Consider the following 27,372-nt stretch of genomic DNA (forward strand, 5'->3'; position numbering starts at 1 on the left):
GTCAGGTGTCCAGAAACTGATCCTCTAGATACAGACTGTGGCTCTGTAGCCTGGGCCCCTACCGACTCCTGCCTTGCTTCTGACAGCTTGTGGGCCGGTGGCCGCTGCAGTACAGGGTCTTCAGTTTGCCCAAATGTGACCTTGTTAAAGTGGCACAAGGAAGCCTTAAAAACACATGCACACAATCTCTGTGCAGTTGAAGTTTATGAAAGTATGCAGTCTCCTGGCCTTACATGGTAATTTAAGGACTCAGCTGGGTTTCGGTGGTCATTTTTGGAGGGACCTGGAGGCTGGGGTCTCAAGTTTATTAAAAGAACAATATGTCAGGATCTCCTGGGTGGAATGGACAGTTCAGACTGCTGATTCTTCTCCTGGTCAAAAAGCACGGTGGTGTTCACTCCTGGTTACTGATGGACATGAGCTTGACCACAGCCCTCAAGGGGAGATTGGGGGTGAGGGGGGCAAAAAGTTAAGAGGTTCTCCTTTAAGGACAAACTGCCTCCATTCTCTTTTTTCTAGCTCTGACCCTGTGTCAATCTTGAGGGAGCTCCTCTCTCAGCTGGGAGGCTGGGAGTTTGGGCAGGGATTCCTGTGTGGGACCCAGGCTCTCCTTGAGCAGTTATGACGATTATTCTCATGGCCGTTTCATCTTTGCCACACTGAGGTCTCTCTTAGTTCTTCCTCTAGAAAATCTCCCACCTGCCACTTAGGGCTCTCAATTCTTAGCCACTCACTTTAACTCAGTTTTTCTTTGCTGATACGTTTGTCTCAGGCAGTGTGACTGGGTTGTCTTTTGTGTTCTGGCCTATAGTCCTTTGGAGACGCTCCTTCTTTCTAGCTGCCTCCGCCCTGCTCCCTCCTCCCCGCTTCTGCCAGAAATGGATCAACAAGCTGAAGTCTGTTGACACCATGGAGTGATTATCAGGTATAAAACTGACCATATGTAAAACTACAGTGAGGTATCACCTCACACTGGTCAGAATGGCCATCACCAAAAAGTCTACAAATAAGTGCTGGAGAGGGTGTGGAGAAAAGGGAACCCTCCTACACTGTTGGTGGGAATAAATTGGTGCAGCCACTATGGAGAACAGTATGGAGGTTCCTTAAAAAACTAAAAATAGAATTAACATACGACCCAGCAGTCCCACTCCTGAGCATATACCCAGAAAAGAGGAAAACTGTAATTTGAAAAGATACATGCACACTGACGTTCATAGCAGCACTATTTACAATAGCCAGGACATGGAAGCAACCTAAGTGTCCACTGACAGATGAATGGATAAAGAAGATGTGGTACACACACACACACACACACGCACACACACACACACACACACTGGAATATTACTCAGTCATAAAAAAGGATGGAATATTGCCATTTACAGCAACATAGTTGGACCCAGAGATTATCATACTAAGCGAAGGAAGTCAGAGAAAAACAAAAATTATGTGATATCACTTATATGTGGAATCTAAAAAACAATACAAATGAAATTCTTTACAGAAAAGAAACAGACTCACAAATATAGAGAACAGACTTGTGGTTACCAAAGAGGGAAGAGGTAGGGAGGGTAAAGGATAAATTAGGAGTGTGGGATTAACAGATACACACCAATATAAAAATATAAAATAGATAAGCAATAAAGATTTTCTGTATAGCACAGAAAACTATATCTTGTAATAACCTATAATGGAAAAGAATCTGAAAAAAAATGTGTAACTGAATCACTTTGCTGTACACCTGAAACTAACACAATGTTGTAAATCAACTGTACTTCAAGTAAAAAGCAAAACAGGACTTCCCTGGTGGCACAGTGGTTAAGAATCTGCCTGCCAATGCTGGGGACACAGGTTTGATCCCTGGTCCTGGAAGATCCCACTTGCCACGGAGCAGCTAAGCCCGTGAGCCACAACTACTGAAGCCCGCGCGCCTAGAGCCTGTGCTCCACAGCAAGAGAAGCCACAGCAGTGAGAAACACTCGCACCTCAACGAAGAGTAGCCCCTGCTCACCGCAACTAGAGGAAGCCTGCGTGCAGCAACGAAGACCCGATGCAGCCAAAAATATAAATAAATAAATTTTAAAAATTTTTAAATGAATTTAAAAATTGTAAAAAAAAAAAAAACTGACCATATGTAAACTCTGATCAATGTGACTATAGAACAGTATTAAGTTAAAATTTAAGAAGGGATTACACACACACACACACACACACACACACATACATCCTTATTACAGTTGGAAAAATACTTTTATTAATATCATAAGCAATTTTAATCTAAAATGGAGAGTAATCTTTTTGTAAAATTGCTTATATATATTATTTTTAACCTGACATAACATTTTAAAGACTCTAACATTTTATCTAGCTTTATTCTGAAAAGGTCCCCTTCACTTTCTTTCTCTCTGTCCCAGTAATGACATTTGACCCAACAAGGAGCCCAGCCCCTCTCCTCTCTCCTTTCCACCCGAGGAAAGCCTGCATATCAGAGTCTATATTCCTTCCATTTTATTTTAGCCACTCCCTTAGCTGTGGCCTAGGTTTCAGTCTGATTGGAAATGACCAAAGCCACCAGGCCAAAGAAGGGGGTCTGGGTATTGGTTTTGGCCACTGGCAAAACCACTCCTGTCTCTCTGAAGTCCTCTTCCACAGTTGCTGGGAACTTAACCTCAAGAAAGGATTCCTGTCAAGTGGGAACATAATGTACTTCCTCATCAAAATGAAGGAAATAGGATAGGGAGATAGTGTGTGTGAGGGGGAAGCAGACAGCAATACCAACAACTTTTGACCACTTGGCTGTCAAGAGCTCAGGATAAGAATTATCTTCTAGGACAAATGGCTCTCAAAGTGCTACACTTAAAGGGATGAACTTGTTTGTTAGCTGATCTCTTCCTATGAGGTACCAGCCTCTAGACTGATCCTATTTTCCATGGAAATAGGATGAAAGCCACAAATGCAATCCATATATGTAATTTTAAATTTTCTAGTAGCCGCAGTGAAAGTAAAATAGAACAGATGAAATTAACCTTCATAATATATATTTAACTCATCTCCAAAATGTTATTTCAAAATATAATCGATATGGAAAATAGCGATCAGCTCTTTTATGTTCCTTTTTTTCATATTCAATCTTCCAAATCCAGTGTGTATTTTACACTTATAGCTCCTTGCCACATTTCTGGTGCTTGTCAGCCATTCTGAAGAGCAAAGCTCTAGACCTTTGAGCAAAGCACAGAGTATGGTGGTATCCCAGTGAGTGTGTATTCCACTTTTCAGCCCCTTAGCTCAGAGATCTTTGTTGAGATCTTTGTTCCCCGACAGCTGAAATGCCTATAAGTTTGTGTTGAGGAAGCACCTTGGTGTCTCTATTTTGCTGTACCAGTTTGGACACCCAAGTAAACCTGGGTGCCAGCCACACAAGTTTCTGGAATGGCAACAATTCTTCTCTCTCTCTCTCTCTTTTTTACTTTTTTTCCTATTTTTTGCTGTGCGGCATGTGGGGTCTGAGTTCCCCGACCAGGGATTGAACCCGTGCCTCCTGCAGTGGAAGTGAGGTGTCTTAACCACTGGACTGCCAGGGAAGTCCCTCTTCTCTCTTCTTTAGCTCAGTGATTTCACAGTCATGTTTTCTTTTTTCTCTGATTTTTTAAATATTTCCTTTGACTAAATATTTTTAATATTTCCACAAGTCAGAAATTGTTGACTGAGATCATTTGGACTGGATCTGAACTCAGCAGTTCTCTTTTTTTTGCGGTACGCGGGCCTCTCACTGTTGTGGCCTCTCCCATTGCGGAGCACAGGCTCCGGACGCGCAGGCTCAGCAGCCATAGCTCACGGGCCCAGCCTCTCCACAGCATGTGGGATCTTCCCGGACCGGGGCACAAACCCGTGTCCCCTGCATCAGCAGGTGGACTCTCAACCACTGCACCACCAGGGAAGCCCCAGCAGTTCTCTTTTTGCTCAGAATGGGCTTATTCAGTATACGAACCCAAATTCAGGAGCACTTTTTTAAATTCCTAGTCTTTGTCATGGGATCCTTTGGATTTTTGCTGACAGCAGAACAATATTATTTATTCATGGTACACGGGCATCATTGCAGCCCTGTCTTCCAGAGAGCTGTGGCTTCCCATATATTTATTAATTTCACTTGCTTTGGTTAAAAGACGTTATTGTAATTTATTTTCCACAGATGGAAACACTGAGACCCAGGGACTGTCCATAACCACTTCTGTCACCAGGGAATCAGAGCCGAGTTGCTGGAAGGCATATCTTCTGCCTGTAAGACTTTCTGTCTAATCGCTCTTGGCTTCCGAGTAAAGCATAGCTTGTTACAAGGTGTGGGCTGCAGATAAACAGAAAGTGTTTGTTTTCTAAGCCTTTGATTTCTGTGTCCAGACCTGAGTTTGGAACAATAACAGAATTGTGTTTTGCTGCAAATAAGAGAAAATGTAGTAATGCCTGCTTGAACAGAAAGGTTCCTCTTTATTTAGGAAGAGTCACCTTTCCCAGAGATTTCTACTGACATTACATGGGCCAGATCTGTGTCAACATGGACTCGTCCGCCGGATGGCAATCAGTGAATCTAATGCTGTTAGCCGGGCACACTGCTGCCCTGTACAAATAATAAAGGAGGAAGAAAGGGAAAATGGGTTTTGGACAAGCAGCTAGTATTGTCAGCCACGAGGACAAGTGTCTTTTTCATTAAGTAACTAAGTGACCTTCCCTCTGAAACATGGGCTTCCAAGGAACAGTTTGTTTCCTCTGTCCTCAGCCTGAGCTCCTGGTAGCTCTAAGCTAGATTTAAAGCAGGTGGATGTACAAGTGTTAATGTCTTAGTTTTGACCTAGTTTTGTCTTAGTTTATATCATGGTTATATTAACGTCAGGGGGTGCTGGGTGAAGGATATATGGGAGCTGTCTGTACGGTCTTTACAGCTTTTTTTTTTTATAAATCTAGAATTATTTTAAAACAAAGTTTACTGGGAAAAAAAGTAGGTGAGGTATTTCCTATTTTCCTTTTTTGTTTAAGATGAGTACAAGTATAAATAATATAGAAATATATGGAGACTTATTTTTTTAAAAGCTACTAAATCTCACCACTGACATCCTCCTTTTCTGAACGTCTGCATCTTCCTCCTTCAAGGGTCCTAGTCTCTCCGGTCTCATATGGAATACCTGATAAATTACTGTATGCTAAAGCACGCACAGGTTATATGGTAACTTTTCGGGGAATGGTAAGCAGATGTCATCTGGGAATAAGGCTTTGGTGGGCTTTCATAGCTAGTGGTTTTGAGTAGGATTTATTCTGATACCTCCAGCATCACATTGGATGTCCTTCTCTACGTTGCTGGCCGTGCTGAATTTATCTGGTTTAGGTAGGATGCCTTCTTTTCCCACAGACCACCTAGAGTTGCTGCCAGAAGCTTTGCTTACATAGGTGAAGTCTGAAAAGGATTAGAAAGGTATCCTTTGGGCACTGACACCTGGGTGGGCCCTCAATTGGAAGCCCACACATGGCTAACATTAACTGAATGCTTCTATGTACCAGAAACTCTAATAAGCCTTTTACCTATGTTGTTTCATTACCTCTTCAACTCATTTTACAGATGAATAAAATTGAAGTTCAGGGGCGTTAAGTAACTTAGTAAAGAGTGAAGCCAGTGTTCAACCCAAGACCATCTGTAAGCAGAGGGGTGTTTACCATGCTGTCTCTTTGTCCTTTTAATAAGCAATTCCAAGGTAATCAACATTTTACCCTGGTGAAGAATTTTGTAGAAAACATGCCCAGCCAAGTTGTCTTCTGTTACCTGGCGACAGGAATAAATGAGGAAAAAGCAGACTGCTTTCTGGTGTTTGTAAGCTCATTGCCTCCTCATTTGGCATTATTATGGGATGGGAGACAGTCTAGGGAGGAGATTAAGGGATGGGGTTTCAGAGTTAATCTGTCAATGCTTCTGTCTTGGATCTTCCAGTTAATGACTATGGGACCTTGGGCAAGTTGACCTTGTGTAATCTCATCTGTAAAATACAAATAATTACAATAGCTCTCTCTGCTGCTTTGAGAACTGAATGATATAATCATGCCATGTGTACCACTTAGTAAATGTTAGCTGATTGCTACTCTTATTATTGTTATCATCAATATATCCTCATCATCAGATGCCTTGGTGGGTAGAGATTAATATACGTTTAATGGCCTCATCCATTGCTGGTCTTAATATCTTATACATACTCTATACTGAATATATACTTTTAAAAATAAATCAACACCGAAGGCCCTTGGATTTATGCCACAATTCCAAAGGCTCTAGAACAGAGTTACAGATTTCTTTCATTGAATTACGCATATGAAGGATTTCATTTGCCAGACAAAGTAAATTTGTTTTCAGACCTCTCTGCACTTACAATATGAATTAGTCTCTGAAAAACAACCTCATTTTTGAAAAACATACTCTTTGTTATGAATTTTATCACTAACAACATGAGGTTCTAGGCTTTGGAATGCACCCAGCTGTTATTTAAAGATGCATAGAGAAGAATAAAATATAATTTGACCTTGCATCTGTTTATTGCCTTTACTTTTCTCGCAGTAAGACACGGAAGCAGCAGAAACCCGTACAATTACAATGTCATGTTTTGATTTTCATCTTTTCTGCAATCTTACTGAAGTTACTTGGATCCTTTTTCCTCTTTTCCATCTCCTTTCCTCCCTTCAGCCAATTAAATAAGTGTAATTGGGTTCTAACTTTGTGTATATGAAGTGTTTTGTTTTAGTAATATCAATTCATAGAACTTTATGCCCTAAAATCAATTTTCTGCTCTCATATCCTCTTCTTAATATTGTCAGTACTCAGGAAGTAATTATTTTAGTTCTCTGACTGACTGTTGGTATTGCCTTTTGAAGAGTTTTGTATCCCAGGCACCTAACTGTCCTTGTGTGGCCTAATTGTCTAACCTCGAATCAAGGACTTGTGCTGCTTTGGAAAACAGAGCTCTTTCAACTCCTGCATCGCTTTAGGATGGTTTGAGATGGGTAGTTATGGCTTTAAGTACAGTTTAGATTTTCTTGAAAGAATAGCTTTCATCTTCTATTGTAATTAATGCTCAATTCATATTTTCCAACAGACACATTTAAAAAGCATAATATTTATGTATTTTAGTTCTGACAATTTTTTAAATATGCAGCGTACTAAGTGACATAAAATACTTGGACCCTGTAGGACTGTGATCTAGCAGGAGCAGGGAGGCAAAAGAGTGCAGATCCATACTTGGACGTGTGAAACAACTGAAAGCTTTTGTTGGCAGGGAAGGTGCAGCAGTTTCATAGGCAGAATTTATTTGCCTTTTATTAACGCAAATGTCTGAGGACTAGATCTGCCACCTCTTAATCCTTAAAGTTTGTCAGTCCTCTTAAGCAATGTCTGTAGGTGCTAATGTCCTTTCAGGAGGAGCTATAAGGGTCAGTAGGATATAAAAAAGAAAACAAGAGGAAATGGAGCCAGTGGTAGGATGGAGTGACATCCTTGATGGCCCAGAAAGATCCTTCACCCACCATCGCACACTGGGTGAAGTGGTGAGCCATGCCCACCTTTGCTGCTGTGCGATGTTCTGATGATAACGATGTTAATCACAGCCAGGGAGGGCCTTCTGCCGGGAAGGTGACCTTGAAGACGTTTTAGCTTTGACACCAACTTGCAGGACTAGTCACAGCCCCCCCAGCCTCATTCTTTGCTGGTCTTTTTTCTTCCCCATTATAATAGTCATTATCCTTATTCCCCTGTCTAAGCCCTCTTTTGACTCTTCTAAATTCTAAAACTTTTTAAAAGTTCTGATGAAGTGCTGTTCAGGGGACAGTTGATGTACACACATTCTTTCCCCCTCCCCCTTCCTCACCACCACCTTCTTACTTTCTTATCACACTGCTGGATTCAGTTACTTATTTCATGATGTCTGTTGTGTTATGTCATCTGCCAGCAAACATTTCAAGGATGGATGAAGGTATGTGATCTTCCTCTCTCCAGCTAGATAAGTAGCCTAAAATGTCTTATATTCAGCGGAACTTACAGGGCTTAAGATGATAAGTTTTTATATTCATCCTTAGAACAAATGTGTGAATGGAATAGAAGCCAATTCTCCTTCTTTCAGATAATCAGCTTTTAAAAATTCCTTTCTTTGCTAACTCATCCTAATAATTTATAAGAGAAAAAATGTAGCCACATTATCCACCAAAAGAATATATCTGAACTGTGTCACTTTATGATTTCGGTAGACTCCATGACGTTCCCCTCATGCTTTCTGAAAAGTGAAGGCAGACTTCCCTGGTGGCGCAGTAGTTAGGAATCTGCCTGCCAATGCAGGGGACACGGGTTTGAGCCCTGGTCCGGGAAGATCCCACATGCCGTGGAGCAACTAAGCCCGTGTGCCGCAACTACTGAGCCTGCACTCTAGAGCCCGTGAGCCACAACTACTGAGCCCACTGTCTCAACTACTGAAGCGCCTAGAGCCCGTGCTCCGCAACAAGAGAAGCCACCGCAATGAGAAGCCCGCGCACCGCAACGAAGAGTAGCCCCTGCTCGCCACAACTAGAGAAAGCCCATGTGCAGCAACGAAGACCCAATGCAGCCAAAACTAAATACATAAATTAATTTTTTTTAAAAAGTGAAGGCATACAGTGAATAGGGATCTGTTTTCTTTTACCAAATATGAACATTGGGAGTTTAGTGCTTCTAAAGCCCCCATTTCCCTAAGCAATAAGATTGTCTTGTATTTACATTGCTTCAGCTTTCTGGCTGTTTCTGCTTTTCCTCTTGTTTTATGTCTCACTTAATACTAAGCCAAGCCAAGCCCCTAGAGAATTCCACCAATAAAAAGAGAATGCTTGGAAAGTCCCAGAAACTATAAATTGGATGAGTAAGAAGTTGTCAGTTTTCAATTACAGCTGTGATAAAAGCACAACTAGAACAGTAGATACTGAGTTGAATATTGTCTCTCCTTACTTCCTCCTGCTTAGAGATTAATCTTCTCCAGGAGCAATTCAGTCAACTATTCCTCTATTGCTAGGCATCAACTTTGGTTCCAAATTTGTATAGCTGCAAACAATGGTGATGTGCCCATTTTAAAAAATATATATATTCTCAAGGAGCAAAGAATGAAATCTGTTAAATTATATATATCACAACATTTACTCTAATATATAGGTCCTGTATAGCACTGAGATCTAAGAAATGAAGAATTGGAATGACCTCAAGATTTAGAGACACCAGTCACTGTTCTCCTCCTTGATTTTTCTTTCCTTCTCTTTAATTTTTTTCCCCTTAGCTCTTAGGGTATTTTTTCTGTGTTTAACAAAGAGCAACTTGCTTATGTAGCAAATGATTTTTGCATTTCATTTGGAGAGTGTCATGTTAAAGTGTAGAAAGAATCAATGCATCTCTCTCTCTGGAATATAAACTGTATGCCCTTTAGCCATTTTTATTTCTTGAGACTCTACATATGTAATTTATGGCGAAACAAAAGAAATCTTTGGCTTCCTTAAACTAATTCTTAAAACTTCCTGTGTCTTAATTCACTCCTTTATTTCTCGCTTTTCTTTGACTTCTGAGATTTAATTATTTTCCAGTGGGATACTTGCCAAGCTTGAACTGGACATCTGGTTAAGATTTCATATTTTTGTCAAGTGAGAGATGACAGAACTGCTCGTGGGAGCTGGGCAAAGTGTTCTTAAAAGAAGGGCAGAAAAGACAGAAGAAATGGGTTCTGTGCAAGAACTTAAGTGACCAAAAGCTAAAGTCAATCTTTAGGAATCTGAGAAGAACACTTAAAACACTATATGTCAGATACCATTTCAAATCTCTTATGTAAATTATCCCATTTCTTCTTCACAGCAAAACTATGCAAAAAATTTGAGGCTTAAATTTAGTAAGTTGCCCTAATCACTCAGTTCATAAAGGTGGCAGAACTGGGAGCAAAACCGAGCTTTTCTGACTCTAGAACCTTTGCTTTTCATTGCATGATACTGTTTTCTAAAAGTTATTTAGCATTAAGAGAGTTTTCAGAAAAATCCCAACTTAACTGCTTTCTTCTCATGTGAAACAATGTCTCTTTTAGAAGACTTTGGTATTGATGGGCTTGAAAGGATGAGCAGACAAGGTGTCATATTCCAATCAGCATGCTAGGATAGATGGCTGGGATCCTGCGTGTCACTTACTAGGTACTCGGTTGAATAAATGAATGATGTCACGTGTGATTGATTGATGCTGTTATATGGCTGTCTACCTGCACTCTTAGCTTTTGTAGCTACGATTATCTTTGTTATACCTAGGGCTACACTCACAAACGAAGCAAATGTATGAAACTCTGTTCATGTTATTAAACTTTTAATGAGAGGGTAAAAAATAAAGAATCCTTTTAAAAGTCAAATAATTCATTGAAAACAATGCAAGTAACACATGCAATTGTCACTTCTCTCTTCTGAGAGAAGAATTTGACTCCATCTGTGCCAGACACACAGCTGGAGGATGAACACATGGAGACCTTCATGTGGCTGCTCCCGAGGCCCTAACACCCAAATAAGTCCTTGAAAATTGAAGTGGGGCATTAAATGCAGTGTCTCACAAAACTGGATTCCCATAAGTCACATGGCAGTGTATCACCAGCAAATGATGGTCACAGTGAAGACAACAACAGTCGTTGTAAAATAACAAAAGTGCAATTTTTTTAATTGAATGTTCTTATTTATTTATTTTTCATGTATATTTATTTATTTTTGGCTGTGTTGGGTCTTCATTGCTGCGTGTGGGCTTTCTCTAGCTGCGCTGAGCGGGGGCTACTCTTCATCGTGGTACACGGGCTTCTCATTGTCGTGGCTTCTCTTGTTGCGGAGCACGGGCTCTAGGCCTGTGGGCTTCAGTAGTTGTGGCACACGGGCTCAGTAGTTGTGGCTCACGGGCTCCAGAGCGCAGGCTTCAGTAGTTGTGGCACGCGGGCTCAGTAGTTGTGGCTTGCGGGCTCTAGAGCGCAGGCTCAGTAGTTGTGGTGCAGGGGCTTAGTTGCTCCGCAGCATGTGGGATCTTCCCAGGCCAGGGCTCGAACCTGTGTCCCCTGCACTGGCAGGTGGATTCTTAACCACTGTGCCACCAGGGAAGCCCCAAAAGTGCAATTTATTGCCTTCTTACAATCTGCTTGACATTATGCTTTACATGGATAGTCTACTATCTCATCCAGTCCTGGTTTTCCCTGATTTGGTCATGTTGAAGGTCATGTACACTACTGGAAAGAGAATGTGATGAGTAAAGCCTATTTAAACTTAGTCCTTGTGTCTTATCTTAGATAGTATGTTTACCCTTTAAGATAGAGGTGGTACCATGCTGGGGAGGTGGGGAATGGGGGTGAATTAATCTCTGACTCAGTAGTCAAAGCCTGAGGAGGTTAACTTAGTAGTCAAATTTCCACTTCAATTAAAAATATTTTTAAAGTACTTTTATCTGTTATGGAATTCATTTAGATTCAAATGCTTTTCTGGATTTATTTATACCAAAGCCAATGTTTTGTGTAATTCACTGTACAAAGACAAAACAATAGGTGTTAATAAGGCTATATATAGTACCATGTATTTTCAGGTTATAATTTAAGATACTGTTGCCAAAGTCACCTTGAGGATTTAAAAAATCATCCTAAACTCAGAACAGGTTGCCAGAAATAAATAACTTATCTATAAAATTGTATTATAGCATTTTAAAAATTTTATTTATATTTCATTTATTTATTTATTTTGACTGCATTGGGTCTTCGTTGCTGTGCGGGCTTCTCATTGCAGTGGCTTCTCTTGTTGCAGAGCACGGGCTCTAGGGGGCACCGCCTTCAGTAGTTGTGACTCACAGGCTCTAGAGCTCAGGCTCAGTAGTTGTGGTGCACAGGCTTAGTTCCTCTGTGGCATGTGGGATCTTCCCGGACCAGGGATCGAACCCATGTCCCCTCCATTGGCAGGTGGATTCTTAACCACTGCACCACCAGGGAAGTCCCATATTATAGTATTATTGAATGTAGTAATGTGCTAAATTTATGTAAAAACTTGACTATTGAAAGAGCTACTATTTGTAGATATCATATCAAAGTGTAATTGGCTTATCTTTTGGTTCAAGATGCATTTAGTATCTCCTGAATGCAAGAATGTATTATTTACTGAGAACATGCAGAATTATCACTGAATTAGATGTGTTTGTCTTTGTGGCCGACATCATTCATTTAGCTGAAGTGAATAGTTTATCACCATTTAAAGATTGTGAAACAGCTATATGAATCATTAAGTTAAATTTTAGCAGGGTGTACTCTCTTGATAGGGACCCACATTTCTGAGACTCTGATATTCATGTAACCAGAAGAGTTATTCATTAGCAAATGTGGATGATAAATACAGTCGCAACCCTAGATTGCATTTGCTGGTGTTGACCTAGAAGCGATGTGATTCTGTTTGTGAAATACCCAAGGAGGCTGTTGAACCAGTAAACATTATTGATAAAAGGGTTAATGTAATTCTTAATACATTGTATTAGATTATTTTCCCAGTGGTTTATAGAATTTTTGAATTTCACAGTCCAAAAAAAAATTTTTGCCAAGAATGAATGCTTAAAAAAAAGAACTTCTGTTTTTACCATAATTTCATAAAACACTGGGCAAGAAAAATACCTGGCATATAGTCACCCTGACTCAATAAACGTTAGTTGAATAAATGGGCGGGTGAATGAACAACAAAAAAGTTGTGATGATATAATTTTAGAATAAATGAAAGCCTTTAAATGGAATATACTTATTTTTAGGAAAAACTAAATCCATTGTCCTTAATGTTGCAATTTCCCCATGGCCCAACACACTCTTCATGACATACCATGAGCCCACAGGTTGACTGGTTGCTACATAAGTAGCCACTAGGTAGTTCAAAGTTAGCTGTATTCTGGATGTGCTTCATATCCCTTTGTCTACCCACCATGGACAATTCACTTCTAGCCATTTACAGAGCACCTACTCTGACCCAAACATGTAGTAGTTTGAGGATGCCACAATGATTAAGACACAGCCCAGGCTCTCAAGCAGAGTGACTTAGTTGGGGAAAGAGATGTGCTCCGCCAAGCAAATAAACCCATATTACACTACAGTGTGGTGTCACAAAAAGACTGCCGATCGCTAGGTGTATGGGTGACAGAAAGAAAATAAAAAATGTACTCTGTGATGAACATGGAAGTTGAGTGTTGGAGAAGGTGACATTTTACTATAACTTTAGAGTCTTTTCCAATCTCTTGTGGCCTGTGTTTCTAAGTAAACATGTTGCTTTTGGATCAGAAGCCAAAGTTGTGTGGCCTTGGGGAAGTTACTGAAGTAACTTCAGTCTCAATTCTTGCACTGTAAATCACTTACAGAGTGATTGTGAGGACAGTATTGTATAATATTTGTAAAGTTAGTACAGTGGCATATAGCAAGTAAGCTACTGGCTTAGCTAGTAGAGCCTGTTTGAACAGCAAAAATAGTCTGTATGATACTATATACCGTAACATCTTACAGAAAAAACCTGAATGAACTTTTTTGACCAATATCATGGTAGATACATCTGACAAAATCTGTGGAATGTTCAACATCAAGGTGAACCCTAATGTAAACTATGGACTCTGGATAATAATGATGTATTAGTGTACATTCATCAATTGTAACATCTGTTCCTTTCTCGATAATTGATGGTAGAGCAAAGTTGTGTGTTGGGGGGCAGAGAGTATATGAGAACTCTGCACTTTCTGCTCAGTTTTGCTGTGAACGTAAAACTGCTTTAAAAAATAAATCTCTTTTTTTTTTAAAGACAATCCAATTAAAAAATAGACAAAGGATTTGGATAGACAGTTCTCCAAAGAAGATAGGCACATAGACAATAAGCGCATAAAAATATGTTCAACGTTATAAGCCATCATGGAATTGCAAGTCAAAATCACAATAAGATACCACTACACAGCCATTAGGACAAGTGTAACAAAAAAGATAGAGAATAACAAGGGTTGCTAAGGATGTGGAACAATTAGGACCCCCTACTCTGTTGGTGGGAATGTAAAATGGGGCATCCTCTTTGGAGAAGAATCTGGCATACAGTATAGGGTTACCATGTGATCCTGCCTTTCTACTCCTAGCTGTAAACCTAAGAGAAATGAATACATATGTCCACACAAAAATTTGTATATGAATGTTAATAACATTATTCATTATAACCAGGAAGTGAAAACAACTCAAGTGTCCATCAACTGATGCATGGATAAACAAAATATAGTATGTCCATACAATGGAATATTATTTGGCAGTAAAAAGCAGTGAAGTACCGATACATGGCATTACATGGATAAAGCTTGTAAACATTATGCCAAGTGAAAGAAGCAAGTCACAGTGGACCATATCTTATATGACTCTATTTATATGAAATGCCCAACATAGACAAATCTACAGAGACAGAAAGTTGATCAGTGCTTGCCTAGGGGTTGCCTAGGGGTTATGGGCAGATTGGAAGTGATAGCTAAGGAGTGTTGGGTTTCTTTTGGGGGTGATGGACATGTTTTAAAATTGATTGTGATGATGGGATGCACAACTCTGTGAATATAGTATAGACTAGAATATATATAGAACTATGCACATTAAGTGGGTGAATTATACTATAATAGGACCACTCCTTTCTGAGACTGACCATATGCCCAGTGGTTAATAGCCAAATGATTATTTGGGCATTAACATTATGTAGCATCTTATATTGGCAATGTGGGTTTACAGTGTTAAGCTCTATTTTTTGTTTTTGTTTTTAATTAATTTGTTTTTTTTGTCTGTGTTGGGTCTTAGTTGCGGCATGCGGGGTCTTCGTTGAGGTGCATGGCCTTCTTTCTAGTTGTGGCCCGCGGGCTCCAGGGCACGTGGGCTCTGTATCTGTGGCACACGGACTTAGTTGCCCGCGGTATGTGGGATCTTAGTTCCCTGACCAGGGATCGAACCCGTGCCCCCTGCATTGGAAGGTGGATTCTTTACCACTGGACCACCAGGGAAGTCCCTGTTAAGACTCTGTTGTTCCTAGTCTCCCAGTCCATTTGTAAGACTTGTTGTTGTTGTTGTTTGTTTCCTTTTTATTAACATACATATACTTAACCTACAATGAAATATACATATCTTAAATGTTTAGTTTGGTGCATTTTGACAATGTATATATTCATGTAAAAACAAGATATAGAACATTTTCATCACCCCAGAAAGTTTCCTCTTACTCCTTTCCAGTCAATCCTCTCCCCTTCCCCTTTCTGATTTCTATCATTATATGTGAATTTCCTCTATTCTTAAACCTCATGTAAATTAAGTCACTCAGTGTATGTTTTTTGTGTCTGGCTTTTCTCACTCAACTTAATGCTTTTGATATTAATCCACGTTGTTTTATGTGTCAGCAGCTCATTCCTTTTTATTGTCACGTAGTGTTTCATTGTGTCTACAATTTACTTATCCATTCTCCTGTTGATGGACAGGTTGTCCCCAGTTTTTGGCTATTATGAATAAGACTGCAATGAACATTTTGGGCGATGTATGTTTTCATTTGTTGTGGGTGGATCCCTAAGAATTGTGGGGACATAGGGTAGATATCTGTATAACTTTATAAGATCTGTCAGACTATTCTCCAACCTGGTTTTACCATTTATATTCCTGCCTGCAAAATGAGAGTTCCAGTTGCTCCATATCCTCACCGACATTTGATGCTGTCATTCTTTTTATTTTAGTGATTCTAGTGGGTGTGAAGTGGCATCTCATTGTGATTTTAATTTGCATTTCCATATTAACTAATGAGGTTGAGCTTCTCACGTGCTCATTATATATATATTTTTGTAAAATCTATTCAATTGTTTTCAGTTTTGGGGGTTGGGACTTCAGCATGACGCTGGCCAGTTTGCAGGGTTCCTGGTTACTTCCTAGAGACAAAATGACCTAGGAACATGGCTTTTGGAGCTTGATGTCTTGCCTGTTTCACAACTCCACGATTAGAACTCAGAATATAAACTTGCGAATAGACCACAGTAGCTCCCCGAGATATAAATGGTAATGTAGAATTGGATGTAAATTTAGCCTGGTAGCCATACATTAGCAGTTTTATGTAACATTACTTCAGTTCTTTATGAGAACCTAAAGAAGCCCAGGAATTGTTTTTCAGAGAGGCAGTTGAGAGTAATAATTTGGAACTTGAACTCTGGAGTCAGATACTGTAGTTATATTTCTACCTCTGCCATTTACTGTGTCTTCTTTGGGTCTTACTCATATCTCTGGGCTTCAGTTTCTTCATCAAAAAATAAGGAAGAAAGTAACAGTAACTATACCCAAGGCTGTTGTTAAAATTAAAGGAATTAATACAAATGAAGCATTTAAAATAATGCTGAATTCATAGAATATGCTGTATGAAGGTTAGCTATTGTTATTATTGATTTTGAGTTGATGACCTGGTGTGATTAGGTGCTCAAAAGTGTAGATTTTCCTTGGGAAGTAACCAGCCTTTATCTGGATAGCCATTCATTCATTTAGCATCAATCTTAAACAGCTGCATAAAATTTGATTCCATTTCTATAAAATCATCTAAGTGGTAACATTGCAGAGGTGGAGAACATACTAATGGTTGCCAGACATTAAGGATTGGAGTGGGAGGCTATCAGGGGTTAGCATGAGGGAGTCCCTTTGTCATGATGGAACAGTCCTGTGCTTTGAGTGTGGTGGTGGTTACAGAGATCAGTACATGTGATAAAATTGCCTAAAAATGCACACACACACACACACACACACACACACACACAAATGAGTGCACGTAAAAACTGGTGAAATCTGAATAAAGTCTATAGATTGTACTAATGTCAATGTCTTTGTCTGATATTGTACTTTAGTTATTTCTGTAAGATGAAACCACTGGGGGAATCTGGGTGAAGAGTACACGGGGACTCTCTACTATTTCTTGTTGCTGTTGATTTTTTCAGCAGCTTTGGTGAGATATAGTCCACATACCATACCATTCACTCATATTAAAGCATACCATTCGTTGGTTTTTAGTATATTCACAGATATATGCAATCATCACCACGGTCAATTTTAGACCATTTTTATCACCTCAAAAAGGAATCTCACACTTCAGTTAACATCCCCAACCCCCTAGATCCCCTCCAGCCCCTGGCAACCACCCAGTCTACTCTGTGTCTGCACATTTCCTTGTTCTGGATATTTCATATGAATGGAATATTCATATTCATATTTCATATTTCATATGAATGGAATCATATACTATGTGGTCTCTATATTATTTTGCAACTCTCTATAATTATCACAAGATAAAAAGTTTAAAAATGAATGGCCGTGCTGCTCTGGGACAAGCAGTGTGCTGGGCCCAGTGGACACATGAATAAATGAAGCCACGATCACTGCCCCAAAGAGCCTAGAGGTTAGTGGGAAAGACAGAGAAGTTGAGGGACAATGAGAGCGTGTGTGACAAGTGCTCAGATGGGGGTAAAGTAGGAGCCTGCACAATACCAGGAGGAGTGTAGCTTAGATTGGGGTGAGATCAGGCAGAGTTCCCCCAGAGGAATTGGTTAGCAGATTTTTAAAATGCATGACATGTGGAAAGAATCTGGGACCATGTGTGGACTGCAAGCTCCTGGGACATCTGTAGAACTAAACCCTTTCTCAAGACTTTTCCTCCTGTTGGCTGGAGTCTCCTGGCTACAGTGCTTAGTGGCCAGGCAGCCCTCATCTACTGTTTCTTCTCCCCAGTGTCCAACAAGCACCCGTTTGTGGACAGCAATCTTCTCTACCAGTTCAGAATGAACTTCCGGCGGAGGCGAAGACTGATGGAGCTGCTCAATGAAAAATCCCCCTCCTCCCAGGAAACTCATGACAGCCCCTTCTGCCTGAGGAAGCAGAGCCATGACAATCGGAAATCTACCAGTTTTATGTCAGGTATGTCAGTTCCCTTGTTTGTTTGATCATATAGATCTGTCTTCTGAGAAATAACATAGTTGTAACTCACCTTTGTGAAATTCTGTTCTTCAGAAAATTTGTATTTATTGATAACCAAAATTTTATTTATTTATTTATTACTCCCCCCAAAAGAAACCATACACACATACAACCAGATTGTTCCTGTGCAGCCAACATACATGCTAAGAACTCTGTTTTATAACACTATGTATTTGAATTATAGAAGACCACTCAAGCTCTCACTCCTACCTTATTTACTTTTTATTTACAAACAATCCTTACATATCGTTAATTATCCAGTTTTCTAAGTCACAGCATTGAGAAGCTGTATATTTTAAGGATGAATAAAGTCTTCTTAGGGCATATACAACTAAAAGGCAACCGATTATCAATCCATCACACAGAACAAATTAAAACAGTGAAAGGTAGACACGGGTGCTCAGAAGGCACAGCCTGGGACATTGTATGTTAGGTCAGACTGTCCCATATTGACAATTAACCTGGACAGAAATGATGACTGATGTTCGCAAAGATAACCCCATTTAAACAAAATATAAAATAATCCCATTCACCCAGAAAAGGTTAACTTGGTGTGTCATTCTGTGTAAGTGGGTGAGGTGCTTAACAGGATGTCTTCAACTCCTCTGAAAACTTTGACATTGACTTGAGAAACTGATTGGCCTAAGGTTTGGAAGTTATGGGCTTCACCCGAAACCCAGAGCAAAATGAAAATGTGTCTTGGTTATGAATAGGAGCAGACCGTGAGAACACTTACAACTAGATGTATTGAGAACTTTCTGTGCCCTTGGCACAGATCCAAGCTTGGTTGCATACATTTTCTCGTTTAATTCTATTACTCTTCAAGGAAAGACTTTTCTTATCTCCATTGTACAGATGAAGAAACTGAGGCATGGAGAAGTTGAGTGGCTTACCCAAGGTCACACAGCTAGAAAGTGATGGACAGGGCTGGGTCTTGCACCAGTTCTGTCTTATCCCAGTGCTTATATTATACCGGCTCCTACCCAACCTTCTACATCCCAGGTTCCTCAGACACAGCTGGGATGGAGCAGAGAAGGAGCCAATAGCCACTCCAGGAAAGTAAACACTAGCCAAGGGTCAGGAGCCTAGGCCTGTGCTTAGATGTGCACCAGCTGTGTGTCCCTAAGGCTGCCGTCTCCTGCAGATGCAGAGGAACCGTTCACGTCTTCGCTGGTACTGAGGTTTGCCTGTTTTTCAGTGGGCCCCGTAGACGTGAACAAGTGATGATGATGAGAAGGATACAGTAACCATGGTCACCATAAAAACCAGCCTTGATTTTATGCTTCCCATGTGCCAGGCACTGAGCAGAGCACTCTCCATGGTTTCTTTCATTGGATCATATGCCTTAAGGGCTCTCTTTCCCTCGTTGAGAGCCAGCCAACTCCATAGTGGAGAGAACGAGATCATATCACTGAAGCTGCTGCCTCACATACACCTTCAAAGCCTGAAGTTGTGCTCTGTGTTTTAATCTCCTTCTGTGGCTCTGGGTGATTAAAGATTTAATCTTCAACCAGGAGGCACTTATCATCACTGTTAACTCATTAAGCGTCTCGCCAGCACTTAATTTACATCCTCTCAGGGATGCTTAGCGTGGACTCGGTAGTTCTTAAAATAATATTTTATGTAACTGAGTACTTTTAAATATATAATCCACTCCTTGCACCAGTCCCATGAGATGGCATTCTGCCCACTTTACAGTTGGGGAAACTGTACGTTTAGAAAACCGGAGGGAATGGCCCCAGGCTGTGCTATTCGTCGGGCAGAGCTGCCACTCAAACCCTTGCTTTTCCGACGCCAAGGCCAGAGTGCTTTATCCCGGCACACGTGACCTGCCTCACTGTACCTGGCAGCTGAAAGCCGGCGTGCATGCTCTGGGGAGCCGAGACCATCACCGTCGGTGACTCTGTGTGTTCCCGGCCCACAGTCAGCCCCAGCAAGGAGGTCAAGATCGTGTCTGCCATGCGGAGAAGCAGCATGAGCAGCTGCGGCGGCAGCGGCTACTTCAGCGGCAGCCCCCCCGCCAGCGGCAGCCCCCCCGTGCTCTGCAACCCCAAGTCTGGTGAGTGGCTGACAAGCGGCCCCGTCTCTGACCGTGACTGTGGGGGACCTGGGCCTGTGTGCAGGCGGGGCTCCCCGGGAAGCGGATTCTCAGGCAGAGGGAGACTAGCGTGGGAGCATCTTGTTACATTGTGCTCTTGGGGGACAGCACCCCTTGGATGCAAGGGAAGGACGTGGGTTTGGGCCGAGGGAGAATTGGGCTGCAGTGCAGTCCCCGTGAAGGCTGCGGCTCACCCCAGGTGGAGCTCTGGAGTTGGGATGGTCTTTGAGAGTTGTCCCAATTTGGGGTGAGGTGGCCAGGCTTTTATACCCTCACCTTGATCAGTCATTGGATGTTGGCTGCCCCTGGGAGGAAGGCGTGACCTGGGGAAAGCGGCTGTCTTTGGAGAGAGAGTTCCAAGGACAGTTGAGAACACTGGCTGTCTGAGGGCTGTCTGCTGTTAGCAGTCTCAGCACTGGGAGGAAACCCTCAGTCCTGAAGGAAGGTTTGAGCAGCAAACAGCAGGGGAGATAGCGCTGTCCCAGACTGCAACTGATGCAAAGATCTGTTGGGTCTCCGCACCCCTAAGGAAGAAGCTTGGATCTCTGCAAACCTAGCCATCCCTGCAGTGGACTGTTGGTGCCTTGTGGTTTCAAACTCTACTCACCAACCTCCATGGCTTTTACATTCCAGAAAAAAAACCTAGGCACAAAGATTGTTAATGAACTTGTACTTAGATCTAATCAGTTCTTCAAGCCCCACAGGAACCTGTAACCCATCGATACCACCACCTTCTCACTGTGCTCACCCACCTCCTTTCCAGGATTAGCTTGCCTGGTCCATCGTGATAACCATGGCCTTGAAAACACCTTCCACTCCATTTGTTTAGTGCCCTGTCTACCCTCAGTTCCATGTATCACCTTCAGGGAAGGCACTTTGTTCCTTTGTTCATGCCGTTTCCTTATTACCAGATGTTCGGGATACAAAGATGAGAGGTCATGACCCCATCCCTCAGTGAGCACATCATCTCTTTGAGGAAAAAAAAATGCACTCATGAGAATAAGGACAAATAGATGTTGTTAAAGGGCTTTGAGAGAAAATAGTCATCTATTGCTGTTGTCTAGGTATTTTTCTTCATCTAACTTTTTCTTTTCTTCTTTTTTTGCTGTCTTCTGGAGGGTTAGCTCTAAGAATAAAGTTGTAACCTGCAAGTAAATGAAGAAATTTGCTTCCACACTGTCTCTGGCTGGAAAATCTTCCAGAACCCATATATTACCAGGTTTTTCAATTAATAGAGCACTGCTGATAAGGTAGAATGAGAAGAACTATATTGTTTGAAATAGCATGTTTGAAGCCCTGGTAGAAATCTGATACGTCCAAGTTAGAATCAGAAGCTTCAATTTCAGGAAAGGGTTAGTTGTGCTAAAGCCATTTTACATGTTTTTGATGCTTTTACCAGAGTAGAAGGAGGAACAAAGTGTTAATTGCTTAAATTACACATTCATCTTCCCTGAGGTAGGTTTGCATTGTTTCCTCTTTCTCCTTAGCCCTCCACTCAAAGGGAAAATATTACTGATATGCAGACAGAAAAGAAAGGTCAGGTTGCCTTTTTTGGGTCTCTAAGGACCAAAGCTGTCAGGACTTCATTGTGGTTCATAAGTCCTACCTCTTACCTGTATTCTGACAAGCTTCTCTTTCACTCTAAGAGGGTTCCCAAGATGCAGGGAGCTCATCTGTGATTTTTTTTCTCTCAAGCAGGTAAGCAGGCTTCACAGTAAGGCATTTAAAATTAATCATTAGATATCCATCAGGATATATTTTTTAACACTGTATATAAATGCCCTAATTCAGATAAAGAAAGTGCTACAGAAAGTAACATGATCAGTATCATTGTGATGAGTAAATAAGTTCCCAAGGATATGAAAAGAGTAAGCTAGAAATAATTCCCTAGGTTTCAAAGTTTCTACATTTTTTAACATAAGAGAGAAAGTGTATTAAATGATCAGTATTGTTGCCAAATATTACAATATAGTGTGATTCAAAACCACAATGAGATATTACCTCATCCCTGTCAGAATGGCTGTCGTCAAAAAGAACACATATAACAAATGCTGGAGAGGGTGTGGAGAAAAGGGAACCCTCTTGCACCGTTGACGGGAATGTAAATTGGTGTAGCCACTATGGGAAACAGTACGGAGGTTCCTTAAAAAAGAATTAAAAGTAGAACTACCATGTGATCCAGCAATTTCACTTCTGAGTATTTATCGAAAGGAAATGAAAACACTAATTTGAAAAGCTCTCTGTACCCCATGTTTATTGCAGCATTATTTATAATAGCCAAGACATGGAAACAACCTAAGTGCCCATCAATGGTTGAATGGATAAAGGAAATGTGGTACTTTTTTTGTATGTATATAAATACACACACACACACACACACACACACATACATATACACACGTACACAACGGAGTATTATTCAGCCATAAAAATGAAGGAAATCCTGCCATTTGCAACAAAATGAATGAACCTTGAGGGCATTGTGCTAAGTGAAGTCAGGCAAAGAACGACAAATGTCATATGATCTCACTTGTATGTGGAATCTAACAAAAAACTCATATATACAGAGAACAAATTGGTGACTGGCAGAGGGGGGTTGGTCGGTGGGCGGGGATTGGTGGTTGGGTGGACCAGATGGGTGAAAGGGGTCAAAAGGTACAAATTTCCAGTTTATAGGTAAGTCCTGGGGAATGTAATGTACAGCAAGGTGACTATGGTTAATGATACTGGGTTGTGTATTTGAAAGTTGCTAAGAGAGTAGATCTTAAAAGCTCTCATTTCAAGAAAAAGAAAAGTTTGTAGCCATGTGAGGTGATGATGTCAACTGGAGTAGTTGATCATTTCATAATATATGCACCATTCTGTTGTAACCTGAAACTAATATAATGTTATATGTCAATTATATCTCAATAAAAATAGGGAAAAAGTGTAATAAAAATAAATGGTCGATATTGTCAAATATCACAAGTACAGTGTGATTCCTACATCCACGTTCATAAACCCCAGAGGGGCTTGTGTGGGTAGGGGCCTGGAGGCAGTTGAGTGACAGGGAATAAAAAGGTCAGAATCCTCAACCATGGACCCCTTCTCTTTGCACTGGCAGGCGGACTCTCAACCACTGCGCCACCAGGGAAGCCCGAGTTTAAATCTTAATTCTACTTCCTGTTGACTCTGAGGCCTTGGACACAAGCTATTTAACTTTTCTCAGCTTCTGTTTCCTCCTGAATAGAATAGGGATAAGGATGAAATGAACCCATTAGTTCTTGTGATGATTAAATAATAGAATATATTTAAAGCGCCTAACATAGTACCTAGCACATGTTAATTATGCAGAAGAGTTCCCCAGTGTTACGATTCAAGGCAAAAGGCAGTGCGTACCCGCAATCTGGGGTATTAATAAGGAAATCCGTGAGGCTTTGGTGAATGGGGCGTGTATGGTATGATGGGGGAGGGGTTTGTATGGAGTGGAAACGGTTATCAGATGGCCAGAGTCAGAATTCCTTTTTTTTTTTTTAACATCTTTAAGGATTTCTCGTAATTTTGACATGTTGAATGCACATCAAGGTCTAAGAGAAAGAAATTCAGGAACTAGAAAATGTGGTCTTTTCCTTTATAGAAAAATGTCAAGCCACTGCTTACCCCACCCCTGGCACTCTTGCTTCCCCTCCCCCTGCTCCCGTCTCTGCTTTCTGTAGCTCTGTAAGTTAGGTTTAGGGTTATTTATGTTTGCTAATATTTTCTGCCTCTGTGCGGCTAGAATATAAACTGGGAGGCAGGGATCTTTGCCACTTTTGGTCACTGATGTCACACATGAGGCATTAAGTAAATATCTGCTGAATGAAAGAACAGAGGGCTCAGAAGGGTCTGTACCTTGACACTGTGTCTGTCTTACAGTGTTAAAAAGACCCGTCACTTCTGAGGAACTCCTGACTCCCGGGGCTCCGTATGCGAGGAAGACATTCACGGTAGGCTCATCATTTGGTTTTTCTCCTGTGCTGCTCGTTTGTCTGGGCCATGTCAACATGGCAGTGTGTCCATATGTAGCTTAGGGACGGAATTGAAAAGCTTCTCCCAATTTCCCTTTTGTTTTGAGCATGATTATAATAGTAGACTTTCTTGACCTTTAGGCACTAAAATGCATTAGGACTTGATATAATTCATTATTAATACAGCATTTAAAATTCCTTTTGATGTGTCCTTAAAAAAAGATTTCCATTATGTACTTATCCTAATATATTGACAGATTCAAAGGCAGATGGTAGAACAAATAATGCTAATGATCCCTTCTGCATTATAGTTAATTCTAAAAATTATTTAAGACATGAGGGAAGTCTTAAGATAGAGAGAGAAAACGATGGCATAGATTGTTTTACCATAAGGAATGACGTTTTTGACAATGTTATTGTGCCTTGAGTTATACAAGCACCTGATTTGGGCGCACTGCATAACTGTGATCACCTCCTGACCACCTGCCCTTTCTTGGAGGTCCTTCAGCCTTCCTTCTACTCCTAGGGTCCCACTGGTATTCTTTTCTTTTCTTTTTTTTTGGCCGCACCCTGAGGCATGTGGAACTTCCCTGACTGGGGATCGGACCCATGCCTCCTGCAGTGGAAGTACGGCGTCTAAACCGCTGGACCACTAGGGGAGTCCCCCACTGGTCTTCTTCAAACAGAATCCACGTTCTCTGCTTGACATCACCTCACCCACTTCCTGTCAACTTGACTCTGTCTCTTTGTCTCCTCACATCTATATTGACGTCTTCTTTAAAATACTTGTCATCTTTCCTGTAGTCTTCTAATTTTTGTTTTAATACCTCAGGGTGAGGAAAAAGGTTTCCACACTCATTTGTGCTAGGAACATTTGTCGAGGACTACTTCACGTCCTGAGCACTAAGGAATTAAAACAGGATGGGTCCAGTCCTAGCCAGTCAATATGAAAAAAACACTGGTAATATGTCTGTATCAGGGAAAAGGTAAACTGGACATTTGGAAGTGCAATTAGGTCTAATGAACTAAGAGCAGCAAACCCTAAAGCCAATGAAATACCTAATAAAGAACTTCTCAGACAAGCAAAAACTAATACGAGTTCATCGACACTAAAACCTGCCCTAAAAGTCTTTTTGAGAATGGTCACAAAAATTTCAGTTGCTTCCCTACTTTTCCTCAGTCTCCAGCATTCAAGAGACATTGGATTGTATTTTTTAGCTGTATTTCTTTTCGGTTTTAAATAGCAATGCCAGCATTGCTAGTAATTGACTGTGAATGGCTGTCGTCTCTATTTCAGTTGGGGTATGTATTAGAGACATGTCTGGGAGCTGCCCAGAGAATGTAACTGACAATTCTAATTATGATTCTATAAGGAAAGTCACCCTCCAGTTTCAAACAACTTTTGGACCAGAGTGAACTGGTCAACTGGAAGTGAACTGGACCAAAGTGAACTTTATGTACTTTTTCACTGTCTTTTCTTGGTACAGAAAATTGGGTTTCAAGAGAGCCAAGACTCTTCATGGTTTCCCCCATTAGTAATTTAAATGGTTACTTTAAACTTCAATGATTGTAAAGCAAATATACTCCAATAAAAAAAAAAGTTCAGTGACGTATCAAGAGCATCAGGAAAGAATCCTTTGGATGCAGGGGAAGAGAAACTGGATCTGAAGGGAAATTTCAACCATATTTTTAAGATCTTCAGACTTCCCATTTGAGTCTGATATTCAACGGCATAGCAGCCTAAGAAAGAGGCCATCTGCCAGTTATTGATTGAGTAGTGACCTCACAGAAGAAGCTTCTTTCTGCCAAACAGGTGTTTCATGACCATGTTTTCCGCACAGAGATATAAGCCTGTGTTTGTGATAGAAGAGTCCCGTTCCCCTGACAGGGTAGAGATGAAGTGGAGAAGAGGTATCTCATGGCATGCCTTTAGTCTTGGCTTTTCTCTGTCTTGGAAGGGCGGGCACACTGCCAGGGACCGTCTGCTGATGGCTAATTGTGGTTTTCCTCTCTAGATTGTTGGTGACGCAGTAGGCTGGGGCTTTGTGGTGCGAGGCAGTAAGCCATGCCACATCCAGGCCGTGGATCCCAGTGGCCCAGCAGCCGCTGCAGGAATGAAGGTACCTCCAGTACAGCAGTGTCTAAATACTTCACGCTTTATTTCATTGTTTGGTGCCATCTGTACTTTCTCTCCCTGCGTGTTTTGGTCCCATTTTTGTCATTTCCTTTTCGCTTTCTGAATGGGGGTGAAATGAAGCCGAGAGCGTATGAGGTAGCAACTAAAAGGATAAGTTTTTCTATCGCTTGGACTATTGCCTTCTTGGTCTCCAAACCTCCCTCGGTATTTTACATTTCTCTCCTGAACCAATACTGAATTTGAAAAAAAGTTTCTTTTTGCTTAAATCTTATACAGTCATTCTACTGCTTTTGTTCAAAGTATATACTTGTGGCGTTTAAGCAGCCAAGGCACAAGAAACAGCAAATAGTGAGAAAAAGAGAACAAAAGTCGTGGAGTTTGGAAGAGGAGATCTGGATTCTTTTATTGGTTTTTACTACTTACTAGCTCTTTGAACAAGTTCTGTAACATCTCAGAGCCTGTTTCCTCCTCTCTGAAATGATAATCATATTTCATTCTGCTGTTTTATGGATTAAATATGTCAAAACACTTGATAAAGTACAAAGAACTACACAAACATCAAGAAACTGAGTGAATTGTGTAAGATTTTTGAAAATAATTTTTACACATTTTTAGTATTAAAGTAATGAATATAGAGTCAAGAAAATTTGGAAAATACACACAGGCAGAAAAAAAATGATAACTGCCTATAATCTTTCCTAGCTTAGAGATAACCACTCTTTACATTTTTAAGCAGCTCTTTTGAAGTGTAATTGACATACATTGAAGTGTATCACTGTTAACATTTTGATTTATATTCTTCCAGACTTCTATGTATGTATATATTATATATATATATACATACATACACATATAAGTATATATATACACATTGTTTTTATTTGTAAAGAAATATGGTATAAGAGGATATTGAGAGCACTGGTTTTCTGCTTCAAAACACCTTTATCTAGCACAGTTTTGTTCTGTCATCTGTAAAATATTTCACAGAGGGTATTTATCTCTTGATTATCTGGGACCATGGGAGGATGCAGAAGACTTGAAAGCCACAGATTATTCCCCTCTTTATTTCTTCAATACTTTCACCCTCTCCCCTCAGTCCTTTTCTTA

General features: G+C 40.7%; 1 protein-coding gene across 6 annotated transcripts in view; it reads left to right on the forward strand.

Annotated features, from left to right (window-relative positions):
* DEPTOR (DEP domain containing MTOR interacting protein) overlaps positions 1 to 27,372 on the forward strand; it is a 147,245-nt gene that overhangs the window by 73,271 nt on the left and 46,602 nt on the right. For 5 of the 6 annotated variants that reach the window (XR_012327328.1, XM_033843247.2, XM_073794699.1 and 2 more), the window contains exons 5-8: positions 17,799 to 17,984; positions 19,969 to 20,103; positions 24,037 to 24,107; positions 26,144 to 26,248. Coding sequence is in view for 5 of the 6 variants with exons in the window: in XM_033843247.2 (XP_033699138.1) it covers positions 17,799 to 17,984; positions 19,969 to 20,103; positions 24,037 to 24,107; positions 26,144 to 26,248 (497 nt within the window). In the remaining variant the exon portion in view is untranslated. The remainder of the gene's footprint in view (positions 1 to 17,798; positions 17,985 to 19,968; positions 20,104 to 24,036; positions 24,108 to 26,143; positions 26,249 to 27,372) is intronic. The other variant, XM_033843248.2, reaches the window with a different exon arrangement.

This window comes from Tursiops truncatus, chromosome 17 (genome assembly GCF_011762595.2).
Source record: "Tursiops truncatus isolate mTurTru1 chromosome 17, mTurTru1.mat.Y, whole genome shotgun sequence".
NCBI classification, from domain to species: domain Eukaryota; kingdom Metazoa; phylum Chordata; class Mammalia; order Artiodactyla; family Delphinidae; genus Tursiops; species Tursiops truncatus.